Here is a 12,149-nt window from a genome sequence, read left to right as displayed (position 1 = left end):
TTCAAAAATAATGGGAAAAAAATCTATTTCATACTTTTACCTGCAGAAAGAAAGCAGAGGGGTTATCTTGCAGCATTGGTTGTAGTTTGGACCTGCAGAAGATGTTCCTCCTGTTGCAATTGACCCCTTTTAATGAATGGCAAAACATTTAGGCAGCATATTGGACAGCCCATGATAATCAGAGAGAGACAAAAAGGACAGACAGCTGCAGAGACTAAGAACGGAGGAAAATGGGAAAATTACCAAACAACGACAAACCAGACAGAATGAAAAGAGAGCAGCCATGATCAAACAAAGATTTAACCCAGAGGTGAATGTGGCTTTGAACTGACCAGGAACACCATAACGTCTCAGTCTGCAGTCTTACCAACAGACTTCAGGTCAAGTCTAGTGCCCCTAGTGGCTAAAAGTTCCACAGTTTTGCTTTAAAGTTACAGCGCGTAATATTCAGCGACATCTAATAGGCTGCAGATACATGAACGCAACTGCTTCTCTGGGGTCTTATTGGAGGACATATCAGTGGGTGTAAGGAAGAGTAATATGGAGCGATTGGAGTCAAACATACAATCTCTCTCAAACATCATCCTCTCCATTGACTGACTGTCCATATACATCCCCATGAATTACCAACTGCATGACAATAACTCTAGACTGCTGGAAATGGTTAATCATAAAGGTTTTATAACCATTTCGACTCTATTCATCAGAACATTTTTGATTAGTTTGAGAAGTGGAGGCAATGAAAGCAGACGAAAAAATGGTTTTGGGTGTATTTTTTCTTCTTCTTTATATTTACTGCAAATTTTAAATACAGATACTCATTATTGAGTGACTGTTTTTCCATCATTTTTTTCTCTTTGGAAATTTGAACCACTGTTGGTTTCAAAAATGTAGGTTTGTAAAAGAAGAACTGAAATACACAGTAAGGGATTTTCACACGGCTTCTGCAGAAGGAGAGATAGTTGAACCCCAGACTCAAACACACTGTCTCCCACCTGACCTCCTCTGCAGAACGTTTTATTAACAGAACATGACACATGGTTACAAACAGAGTATTGTTCTGACAGAAGAATTGATCAGTTCATAAAAACAGGATGCTCCCCTCTTGACTGAATCACAAGGCAGGAGTGGAGCATCTCATTTCTACAATGATTCATATGAACACACATTACTTTAATAATCATCATTGAATAAACCTAACAACCACGCTCAGTAAAAAACATGTTTTCTTAACAAGAAAATATATATATATATATATATATATATATATATATATATATATATATATATATACAGAGATGGGAAGTAACGAAGTACAAATACTTCGTTACTGTACTCAAGTAGATTTTTCTGATATTTTTACTTTACTTTACTACTTATTTTTATGGCGACTTTTTACTTCTACTCCTTACATTTTTACACAAATATCTGTACTTTCTACTCCTTACATTTTTAAAAATTGGCTCGTTACTTTAGTTTTGAATCATTTCAATGGAGTTACTGTTATTATTTTTCACGTCATCAATATCAAATTCAATGTAATTGGATGGGAATCTACGTTGCATTTGACGCACCACTACAAGAGGAATCGACAGATTCGGCGGTATTCATTCGCAGCAAATCATTGCAGCTTGGTGGCGGTGGCGTTAGCATAGTAGTATGGACGACGAGATGATTGAAAATGAACACGACAGAGATCTAGTCCTATTGGCAGACATCCATTAAAAATGTAGGCAACGGCATGAAAAAAGTGGATTCTACTTTTACTTTTATACTTTAAGTAAATTCACAAGCCTGTACTTTGTTACTTTTACTTGAGTAAAGAAGTTTAATCAGTACTTCCACTTTTACCAGAGTATTTTTTAACACAAGTATCTGTACTTTTACTCAAGTACGGAAAGTGAGTACTTTTGCCATCTCTGTATATATATATATATATATATATATATATATATATATATATATATATATATATATATATATACATTTTCTTGTCAAGAATATATATATATATATATATATATATAAAACTCCAACACCCCACACTGCAATGAAACTGCCCACACTGCTGGTTTTCAGCTGGAAGGAATCCAAAGAAAATTCAACTATGAACAATTTCTTACAGAAATGATTCCAAATGCATAAATCTGCATAAACGTTTCTAGAGCAAAGATCACACTATCTTCTGGCAATGGACGCCCCTGCTGCCAAGGACAGCAGTAGTTACCTTTAGATTATTAACTTCCCTGTGAAGGTTCTGCAGAACGCTGTAATTTATCACCATCCCTGTGGGGAATGTCTAACCATGGATGCAACACCAACTCCTTCCTCTGCAGCACAGGCACCATTTTTAAACAGGAAACCAAGACATCTTTGAAGTCACCATTCACTTTTCCTTTTTTAAATTTGGATCCCCGTCTCTTGTTGTGGAGAAATGCTTACAGATCCAACTCTGGGCAGAACCCCTGCTATTGTTTAGGGCCAACAAAGAAAGGCTCATTAAGCCCAGCCAGGGATCTATTATGAGTTCTTTGTGTTAACAAATACTAACGCTGGATGGGCAAATTGCTTTTAATGAAAGAGTGAGACCAAACCTTGGCTCTGTCTGAATGTGTTCATATGTGCAGTCATATAAAAAAAAAAAAATGACGGCCCCGGTGGAAATGGCTTGATTGTTGGGTAAACGGGAACACGCACACTTCGGATAAACGTAGCATAAAAAACACCAAACTAATCATTAGTCTGTTGTGATTTTTTCTATAAAGTGGAGAAAACTTTTAGGGCAGCAGAGAAATATTAAAAGGATTTGGTATATTTAATGTTCATTTATCAACACAGAGGCGGTTGGGGTGGGGGGTGGGGGCACTGAATGTGAGGCAGGGTAGATCCTGAAGAGGTCAACCAGTTCATCACAGGGATACTTATTCAGGATACATCATAGGGCGTAATTGAAGAGACCAATTTATAACCAGGCATTTCATATAATGAAGGAGGAAGTGGGAGTACCCAGAGAAAAGCCCTGGATGCACAGGGAGAACATGCAAACTCCATGCAGAAACACCTCAGGATGGATTTGAACCCAGGACCTTCTTGCTGTAAGGAAATGGCGATACAGACAATAGGTGTTGTTGCTGTAGGTTTGGTCCTGCCCCCTGCTATGGCCCCTAAATACATCATACTGACTGATGATGTTTACCTTCACCATTTTGCTTTAACAATTATTTAAAAATTTAGGTGTTTAGCTTAAATTCAATTCAGTTCATTTGTATAGCGCTAATTCACAACACGTCATAAAAAACATGAAATATTTGAACTATAAATGAAAGATGGCTGCCTGTGGTAGGTCGACACACTCAGCTTAATGAGCTAACTATTACACTAGAAATAAATGCGCTGAATGCACCTATAAACATATTTTCTGCAATGCAAGAGGCAATGTAGTCACACTTCAGGTGTTCCATATAAGTTCCTTTACACCTCATCCCTCCCACATGCATGCTCAGAAATAAACCTGTCAACTTGCCACCATTTCTTATCGTCTAACTGTTAACAAGCCTGTTTGTCTGTGACTGACGTTGACGTGATCCCTAAAGCCCCAGCTTGGCACCGGATTGCTCCTAAGCCATATTAAGCCTCTGTCATGCCCACCCCCACCTTCAGTCTCCAGCCCCCCCCCTCCCTGTGCCATGGGAACCCTAAATCTTTAATGACGATGGAGAGCTCTGCGCTCTCCCACGGTACAAAAGCAAGCGACATCTGTCTCTGTAAGTGCTGCACTCCAGAGCGACTCCATTTGTTCTGGCCTAGTGTCCTCCATAGAAATCAAATAGAAGCTGAGGGAGGGTGGACATTTGGGAGGACAAAAATCTTCTCAGTCAAACGTTTAATTCTGTGCCCAGTGTCCCAGAATGCTCCGATGTGTTCTCAGATCGCCTCTTCTTCTCCTGAGGCCCTGACCACGGCCCACCTGCTCACAGCTATTTGCAGCTCAGCTCGGGTGCAAACACTTAAAATTAACCGCATCACTAAAGTCTAATGAAACCCCTGCGCTTTGGTCTGAAAGCGTAATGTTCACAGTGTGGGGATGGAGGTAAAAAAATCGACTTTTTATGACATGAGTTCAGAAGAAAAAAACATGAATATCGGCCACTTTACAGACTTTTTTTTTTTTTTTTTTTTTTAAAGGAAGTCACTCAAAATAGATATCTATATGTTTAATTAGGTCAAAGCCACCAATTATTGAAGTTATCTGTGCCAGAGCATATTATAATAGAAATGTATTCAATATAAGTTGGCTGCTCAGTTGGGCAGTGGGTAGAACTGCTGCCTTGCAGAAAGAAGGTTCTGGGTTAGATTCCCGGGCCGGGGTCTTTCTTCATACACTGCAAAAAACACCTAAAAATTCTTAATTTAAGTGTATTTATCCTAAATTTTAGCAGATAAACAAAATGATCTGCCAATGGAATGAGTATTTTTACGCCTAAAATAAGATAATTAAATAATATGCACTTGAAATAAGACAAAGCAATTGTTTTTTTCTTATTTTAAATGTAAATTGTTTTGTTCCATTGGCAAAGTATCTCACTTACCTCCTCAATAAAAAAAAAAATGCACTTAATTTAAGGAAAAATGACTCATTTAGATTTAGATTTTTTACAGTGTGGATTTTTCATGTTCTCCCTGTGCATGCGTGGGTTCTCTCCGGGTACTCCGGCTTCCACCCACAGTCCAAAAATATGACTGTTAGGTTAACTGGCTTCTCTGAATTCTCTTTAGGTGTGAGTGTGTGTGTGATTGGTTGTTTGTCCTGTTAGCCCTGCGATGGACTTGTGTGTCCACATGTGTGTGCAGGGTGTATCCCGCCTCTCGCCCCCGCAATCTCAGAAGGGATCAAGGATGATGGTAAATTGATAGATGTATTTAAAATCCTGTCTTCAATGAGGGCCATAAAAGGGGCCAGTTGTACATGGGCCAGTGCTCCTGTAATGTTGGGTCAATCTTCATGGTTGAATTGATTTTATTTTTACAATTCATTTAGGACCTTTACTTATATAAATAAAACCACATTGGGATTAAAATCTATTTTCCAAAGGGAAAAAAGTAAAAAATATAAAATGGATAAAAATAATTTAATTAGTTCATTTCTGGCCTCCTGAATAAACAATTAATGACTTACAGAGGGATTTTTCTTATGCCACATTGGAAGTTTTGCCACTGTTGTTTGTTCTCTTTTCTCTTTTGGCAGAATGGTTTAAACTGGTTTTCTCTGCATTTTCAAAGTTTTAGAAATGTCCATAAGAAATTCCATGTCTAAAATATGTCAATTTCTGTTTCCCATAACTTTTAAAATTTCTTTAAATGAGGACATGATGTGTTTTTAGATTTTCTAGCCAACCTCATGCTGTCAGACATTTAAGAGTGGTATTAATCTACCTCTGCTGGTCAGACAGTAATCAGGCCTTAAAGTGGTTGGATTAAAACCAAAGGAGATTAATCGACCCAAGAAAGAAAATAAGTGTTTTTACTTGTGAGGTAAGAAAAACTTGGTATGAATGAACATTTTATTTCTCTGCCAAACAGCCATGGAAAATAAAATCCTAGGTTTCACTTTGCAAGGATTAAAATATGTTTAAATACACAGATGGATATGGATACACCTCATATCAGGTTAGATTTATAAGCCAGATTAGAAGCACTGATTATAAGGGAATTAATCAGTTAAAATAGAGCTATTTTGTTTAAATTAAGCTACAAGTGTTTGATATTAGGCAACAATGCTGTGCTGTCATTATTGTGAAGGTAGGAAAGTGGACTAGTTGATTTGGATACCAGCTCATAGGGGCCTGAATCATAGGCAGTTCCAGATAGGGGCCAATAGGGGCCAGTGTCCCTATAGATCATGTCCTGGCCCCTGTTATGGCCCCTGTACTGAAGACATAATACTCAAAGAAATTGTAATGATGATACGCACAGGAACAGACATGGTTACTGATAGGTCCTTTGGATCCATTTTATTTTTTTCTTTACAAATTCTGTTTGACTAATTATTCTAAAACAATAAGGTGATAGCTTTAGTGGTAATGAGATAGGATCCCAGTTTTCATCTGCTAAATTTAGAAAAATAATATAATTTTTACAGCTGAATTTATCAGTTTTTAAAATTCAGATTTTATAGAAAACATCATTTTAACTTATATTTAGTCAAAAATAGGTCAAATTCCTAAATTATTCATGTATATTGACCTAATAAGGATTTTAATTCAACCTAACTGAATAGAAATGTCACTATCTGAATATATTTGAATCCTTTCCCCTGTTTTTTATTTCATGTTTTTCTGTTCCTGAATCAAAACATGCTGGGCCCCTCCTGGCCCCCTGGTATATTTGGTCTAGAACCACCACTGGCCTGAATACACTAGCAGAAATAAAAAAACAGGAAGAGGGATGAATGCTTATCATTAAATAAAAAGCGGCCCCGGAAAATGACAGAAACGTTTTTTATTTGTAGGATGTTGTTAGATTTTTTTTCCTAATGTGATAGAAGGTGATTTTTCCCCACTATATTAGAAGCCGTTTGCGCAGTTATGATCCAGCCCAGCAGGCGGCGACACAACACCATAAACTGAAAACAACCGCCTGGAGAGAGAAGAAGAGCAAACATGGCGGCCTCCATGCTGGTGCAGAGGGCAGCAGCGTTATGTGGGACTTTTAAAGGCATTTCTCTGTCCAAAGCAGTTCTTCCAGTGGCCTGTCATCATGGCGTTATGCTACAGACTAGATGTTATAACCCCAAACCGCTGAAGCTCAACCTGCGGGACCCCTACATCCCCGACAAGGAGAACGAAAAGACCCCGGAGTGGCAGAAGACGGCTCGCTATGACAGGAAGCTGTTCGGCCGCTACGGCTCAGCCTCCGGCATCGAGCCCGTGTCTCTGTGGCCTTCAGAGAAGGAGCTGCAGGAAAAGATAGAGGAGGAGAAGGAGTGGAACCCTCCTTTAGAGGTGATGCTAAAGAACATAGAGGCCAAGGAGAAGGAGGAAACAGAGAGGAGGCGCGCAAAGTAAGTCAATCTGTCCTGATGGATCAGTTTCTATCACTCCTCATTTTACTATCTAAAATGGGAGTATAGCTGGAATATACGACCAGGGCCAGGCTAGGGATGTTTTTCCTCTATTTCGAGAATAAAATGTCGTAACATTAAGAGAATAAAGTCGTAACATTGCGAGAATAAAGTTGCAAAATTACGGAAATAAAGTCTGAACATTGCGGGAATAAAGTCGTAAAATTACGAGAATAAAGTCATAAGATTATGATAATAAAGTCGTTATATTACGACAAAAGAGTTACAACGACAATATTCAAAATTAAGAGAACAAAGTCATAAAATTAGGAGAACAAAGTATTAACATTACAAAAATAAAGTTGTAATATTATGAGAATAGTCGTAAAATTACGAGAATGAAGTCGCAAAATTAGGAGAATAAAGTCATAATATTATGAGAATAGAGTCTTAAGGTTACGAGAATAAAGTCGTTATATTACAAGAAAAAAGTCACAACCAGAATAGTTATAAAATTATGAGAATAAAGTCCTAAAATCACGAGAATTCTTACAAGAAGCCCTTTCTTCCCTAAAATGAGGAATGTAGAGCATCATGTGAAGTTATACTTCGGCTCGGGTTTGAATAATATGGAAATCTTTTAACACACCAGGATCAAATTGGGTAAAATGTCAAAGTTGCTGATTGGTGGTGAGTACTTCCATACTCATAATTATGCAGTTTCTGTAGTATTATTTTATGTTCACAAAGAGCATCAAAGACATTTGACAGTTTAAGAGGAACTGTGTTATCGTTGAAAGAAAACAAGCCACTAGGGGGCAGCCAAGATGGAAGGAGGGGCTCCGGGCAGCCAACACCAAAGTGCAACTTTATGGCAAAAAGTGAAACCATTTTTCAGAGGAAAATTATTACAGAGTCGTTTTCTTGATTTTAGTAAAGCTAAGAATCTGATGAATCAATATTTGCTGTTTGCTTCAGTAATGAACCCAGAGCGGGAAGCAGCAATCCCCTTTGCTTTTTTAACATAAGCCATTTCATGAATTAAGTTCAATATTGATCTGTCTCACTTATATTGCATGTTTTCTTTTTTTTTATTGTGGCCAGAAGTGGGCTTTAAGTCACATCATAAAGAGACACTAGTTAAACAGGAAGTTGTCGATTAATGATGTTTCCTGTACAACTGGCAAAAAAAAAACCCAAAACAGAAACACACAACCATGCACACATACTCACACTAGGACAGTTAGGAGACGACAGTTAACACAACAGTCATGTACTTGGACTGTGGGAGGAAGCAGGGGTACCCGGAGAGAACTCATGCATGCACAGGAAGAACATGCAGAAAGATCTTCAGCCGGGAATGCAACCCAGAACCTTCTTGCTGCAAGGCAACAGTGCTGCAAACTGCTGTACAGCCCTGCTTGGCATTTCTTCCTGTTAAAAAGGAGTTTTTCCTCTATACTGTATCTGCATGCATTCTCATTGAAAGGGATTGCTGCAGAGTCAACGACACAATGCAAGGAAATATCTACTGTCAATATATGCCTATCCAGGAAGAGAGAATCCTGCAAAGGCAATGACTTCGTTTCAATTAGCTGCTTCTCATTAAATAAAAAAACTTGATGCTGGTTGAATCACCTGTAAAATGCATTAAGATAAAATGTGCTAATTGAGGCCACAAATAAACTGAAGTTATGATGGCACTTAATTACTCAGTAGTTATTAACCTCTCCAAACCCACCGGATCGCCAGCGACCCGTTTCAAAGTGTTTACAACTAACAACTTAGAACACACACAAAATGTTTACCAATATAGACATGTTAGACACCGTTGGAAAGCTTAGATTCTCCACAATTAGCCACCTAGTTCATTTTATGGACACAGCGAGCACCAAAGCACAATTAGCAGCAGCATGTCAAAATGTAAACATGACTAAGATGCCACAGCTACATACCTTTGAAGGCGTCCAGAAGCGGTTTTATAAATCCAATCTTCAATTGTTTATACTCCCTTCGTCCACTGATTAAAAGTAATCCAGCATATTTGTAATAAAAACATTCCATGATGAGAAATTCACCACTTAACATCCGGTTTTTGATGTCAGAAAAGTTAATTGGTCATAGCTAATGCTTAGCATCTTTCTAATATTTGCTGCCTAATACTTATTTCCAGTGTTGTGCCTGAACGCGTTCATTGAACGAAAGTTCATGAACTCGTTCATATTTTGGGCGAACGTGAACTGAACGTACTGCATTCTTGCCTGATGAACGTTATTGTGAACTCGTTCATTCTGGTGTCTGTGAACGGCACGCTCTCTCAGTGCAGCTCTGTTCAATAGGTTGCCAGATTTCTATAGAGTCCTCCAGGCGAAACCCCGGCTAAATCACACCGTAAACAGGCCTTAATATGTAGCGGGAAAAACACACAATCTGGCAACACCAGCTACCAGCGTCGTGGCCTACAGCCGCGTGCGTCATCAAAACAAAACGCAGCGTGGAAGCCACGGCAGCGTGGAGGCGACAAAGCAGCAGTATGATCACTTAAAACAGTTTTATGACCAGGTGGTTGGTGAGGATGATGGCAACAATCTTACATTTCTCTGCAAACTTTGCCCGCCGGCTTTCAGTAAAAAAATCCGCACTTCAGTAACCTTAAATTCCTACCTCAGCCTGGTCCCTCAGTTTGTGTTAGTAAAATGTTCTTGAGGATTTTACTATTCATGGAACTTGTTTGTTAAACCTGCCTGGTATAATTTTCCAGGATTCCAGTATTCCTTTTTAGTATGTACTGAAATGAAATTTCAAATTGAAAAAATTATTAAAATTAAAAAAAACATTTGCACCTTAAAGACTACGTTCCTGTTTTTCTTTTAATAATTACTCATAAAAAAGACCATTCAAGCAGCACATTTTTCCTGATGTTTTTGAGAATACTGTATACTGTAGGGGTGAAAGCTGCAGCTGCTACTAGTGTGAAGTGAATGGACAGCAACAAAGCGTTAAAGCAACAATGGGGAAATGCTGTCCCCTCAATGCTAATGTAAACCCTGGTTGGATAAGGATTCAAAACTGGATATGAAGATGAAATCTGACGCTCAGTTTCAGTGTTACAACTGATAAAATAATTACTGTCTGTGGTTCTACAGGAGGCTATGGAGTAATTGAGCAATATATGAAAAAAAAAGAACTATGAACTAGTTCATTTTAAAATGTGTGAACTGAACTTTGAACTAGTTCACGTAGAAAGAGAACTTTCCCAACACTGCTTAATTCCTCTGTTGTTAGCCCGCGATGTTTGGCACGGTACTTTACATCATTTTCTTACCTACAACACAAAAGTGTCCTTATCTTAGTATGATGCGATTTGAGTCTGGGACATTCGCTGAAGTCTCATAAGCGCTCCTTGCCTGTCAGCCAGTGACACACCGAGTGGAGCGATATTATGCCTCACAGGCATAATATCAGTGTATATAACAAAATGTAACAGAGTGGAAAATACTTGCTTCATAAATCTGTTGTGGCCATGAAAATGCTTCAGTGTTATTCTATGGGTCAAATTGTCTAGCAAAAATAATTTGGTACAATTTGGAGACCCTGGTGACACCAACAGTTCAAAGCCCAACAGCTCTGGAACTGCTGTGGCTAGAGATTTTTTCGCATTTGTGGTTGACATGATGTGAAACAAATGTAATAAAGTGAGACCTGCCTTTATCTCAAGCATTTCTTTATTACCGCTGTTCAAAAAATACCTATTATGTTCGAGAATAAAAAAACACTTTCAGTCATGTTTGAACTGATGCAGCTTGGGCTGTGTTTTACTCACCCCATTTTTATATTCAGAAACTAAAAGTTGTTAGCTTTCAAATCACATGTAAATTTGGCTTACAGTTTCTAAGTTATTTGCTTTTCCATTTGGAAATGCAAAATAGGGAATTCCTTCAAAATGAGGTGGCTGTTACACAAAGTTGTCATTCAGAGGAAAATCTAATGTAATTTAATCAGATGGTATCCTTGTTGTGATCGAAAATAGTAGAAAACTGTTCCTAAATTCCACTTTTACTGAGCACCACCAACTGTTTTCTTTTTTCCACAGAGAAAAGCTCATAGCGGCTAACATGTCCAAGATGCCCAAGATGATCGAAGACTGGCGGCGAGAAAAGCGCGAGACCAAACAGAAGCTGAAGGAGGAAAAGGCTCGAAAAGCGAAGCTGCTGGCCGAGGCGCGGGAGCGCTTCGGTTACAACGTGGACCCCCGCAGCCCCAAGTTCCTGGAGATGGTGGCAGAGATAGAGAAGGAGGAGAAGAAGAAGAGGAAACTGCTGAAGCGCAGGCTGAAGGAGGAGCAGGGAGCAGCTCCCCCTGCTGGCCAGTCATAGTCATGGACTCGGATATTCCTGAGCAACGCGGCGCCGCGTTTCCACAGCAGATGTTAAAAAATTACAACATGCACTTATGCAATAAACTGTCAACATGTGGTGCTGTTGCTCTAATTGTATTTATTGTTCTGCAAACTGGACTTTATGACCCTGAGGATCAGACTGTAGGAGTTCTATTAGCTGACATCAGGCTGAATTTAATAACACAGACTTTTCCATTAACCCTGGAAAATAATTTTTTGTCTTTTTTTTTTTCTTCAGATATTTTCACCATATTCTTCTTCTGACAGACTTTTGAATTAAATAAATACTTGGAAAAACCAACAGTTTCTTTGAAATCCTTTTAAATGAAGAAAAACACACAAGGTAACTCAAGGAATTATGTGAGCATAAATGAGGCAACTCCTTCAAGCTATTTAAATTTTCACATACCCAGAAGTTCTGGGCGAGGAGGAGGGGTAGCAACAATCTTCCAGTCTGACTTACTGATTACTCCCAAAACAGTTAATACCTACAACTCTTTTGAACATTTAACCCTTAATTTCCCTGATCCAAATTTCAAGGCAAGAAAACCTCTTCTTTTTGTAACTTTGTATCGTCCACCAGGTCCTTACTCTGAATTTTTAGATGAGTTTTCAGAGTTCCTTTCTGATTTGGTATTAAATACTGACAGGGTCATCATAGTGGGAGATTTTAACATCCATGCTGACACT

General features: G+C 38.5%; 1 protein-coding gene across 1 annotated transcript; it reads left to right on the top strand.

The window, feature by feature from the left end:
* The first annotated feature begins 6,627 nt into the window (after positions 1–6,627).
* Positions 6,628–11,535, top strand: gadd45gip1 (growth arrest and DNA-damage-inducible, gamma interacting protein 1). The gene is made up of 2 exons (XM_038297815.1): positions 6,628–7,060; positions 11,154–11,535. The coding sequence occupies exons 1-2, from the start codon at positions 6,660–6,662 to the stop codon at positions 11,434–11,436; spliced, it is 684 nt and encodes a 227-aa protein (XP_038153743.1). The 5' UTR covers positions 6,628–6,659; the 3' UTR covers positions 11,437–11,535.
* Positions 11,536–12,149: the final 614 nt, after the last annotated feature.

This window comes from Cyprinodon tularosa, unplaced genomic scaffold (assembly GCF_016077235.1).
Source record: "Cyprinodon tularosa strain WSP-4 unplaced genomic scaffold, ASM1607723v1 ctg398, whole genome shotgun sequence".
NCBI lineage: Eukaryota > Metazoa > Chordata > Actinopteri > Cyprinodontiformes > Cyprinodontidae > Cyprinodon > Cyprinodon tularosa.
The sequence above is the reverse complement of the archived record's forward strand: the minus strand, read 5'-3'. Positions and strand labels throughout refer to the sequence as shown.

What these genes read in the sequence shown, in the direction of transcription:
- gadd45gip1 (XM_038297815.1), top strand. Translation starts at nt 6,660, where the DNA reads ATGGCGGCCTCCATGCTGGTGCAGAGGGCAGCAGCGTTATGTGGGACT. An exon ending in ACAGAGAGGAGGCGCGCAAA is followed by an intron (nt 7,061 to 11,153) that starts GTAAGTCAATCT and finishes TTTTTTCCACAG; the next exon opens with AGAAAAGCTCATAGCGGCTA.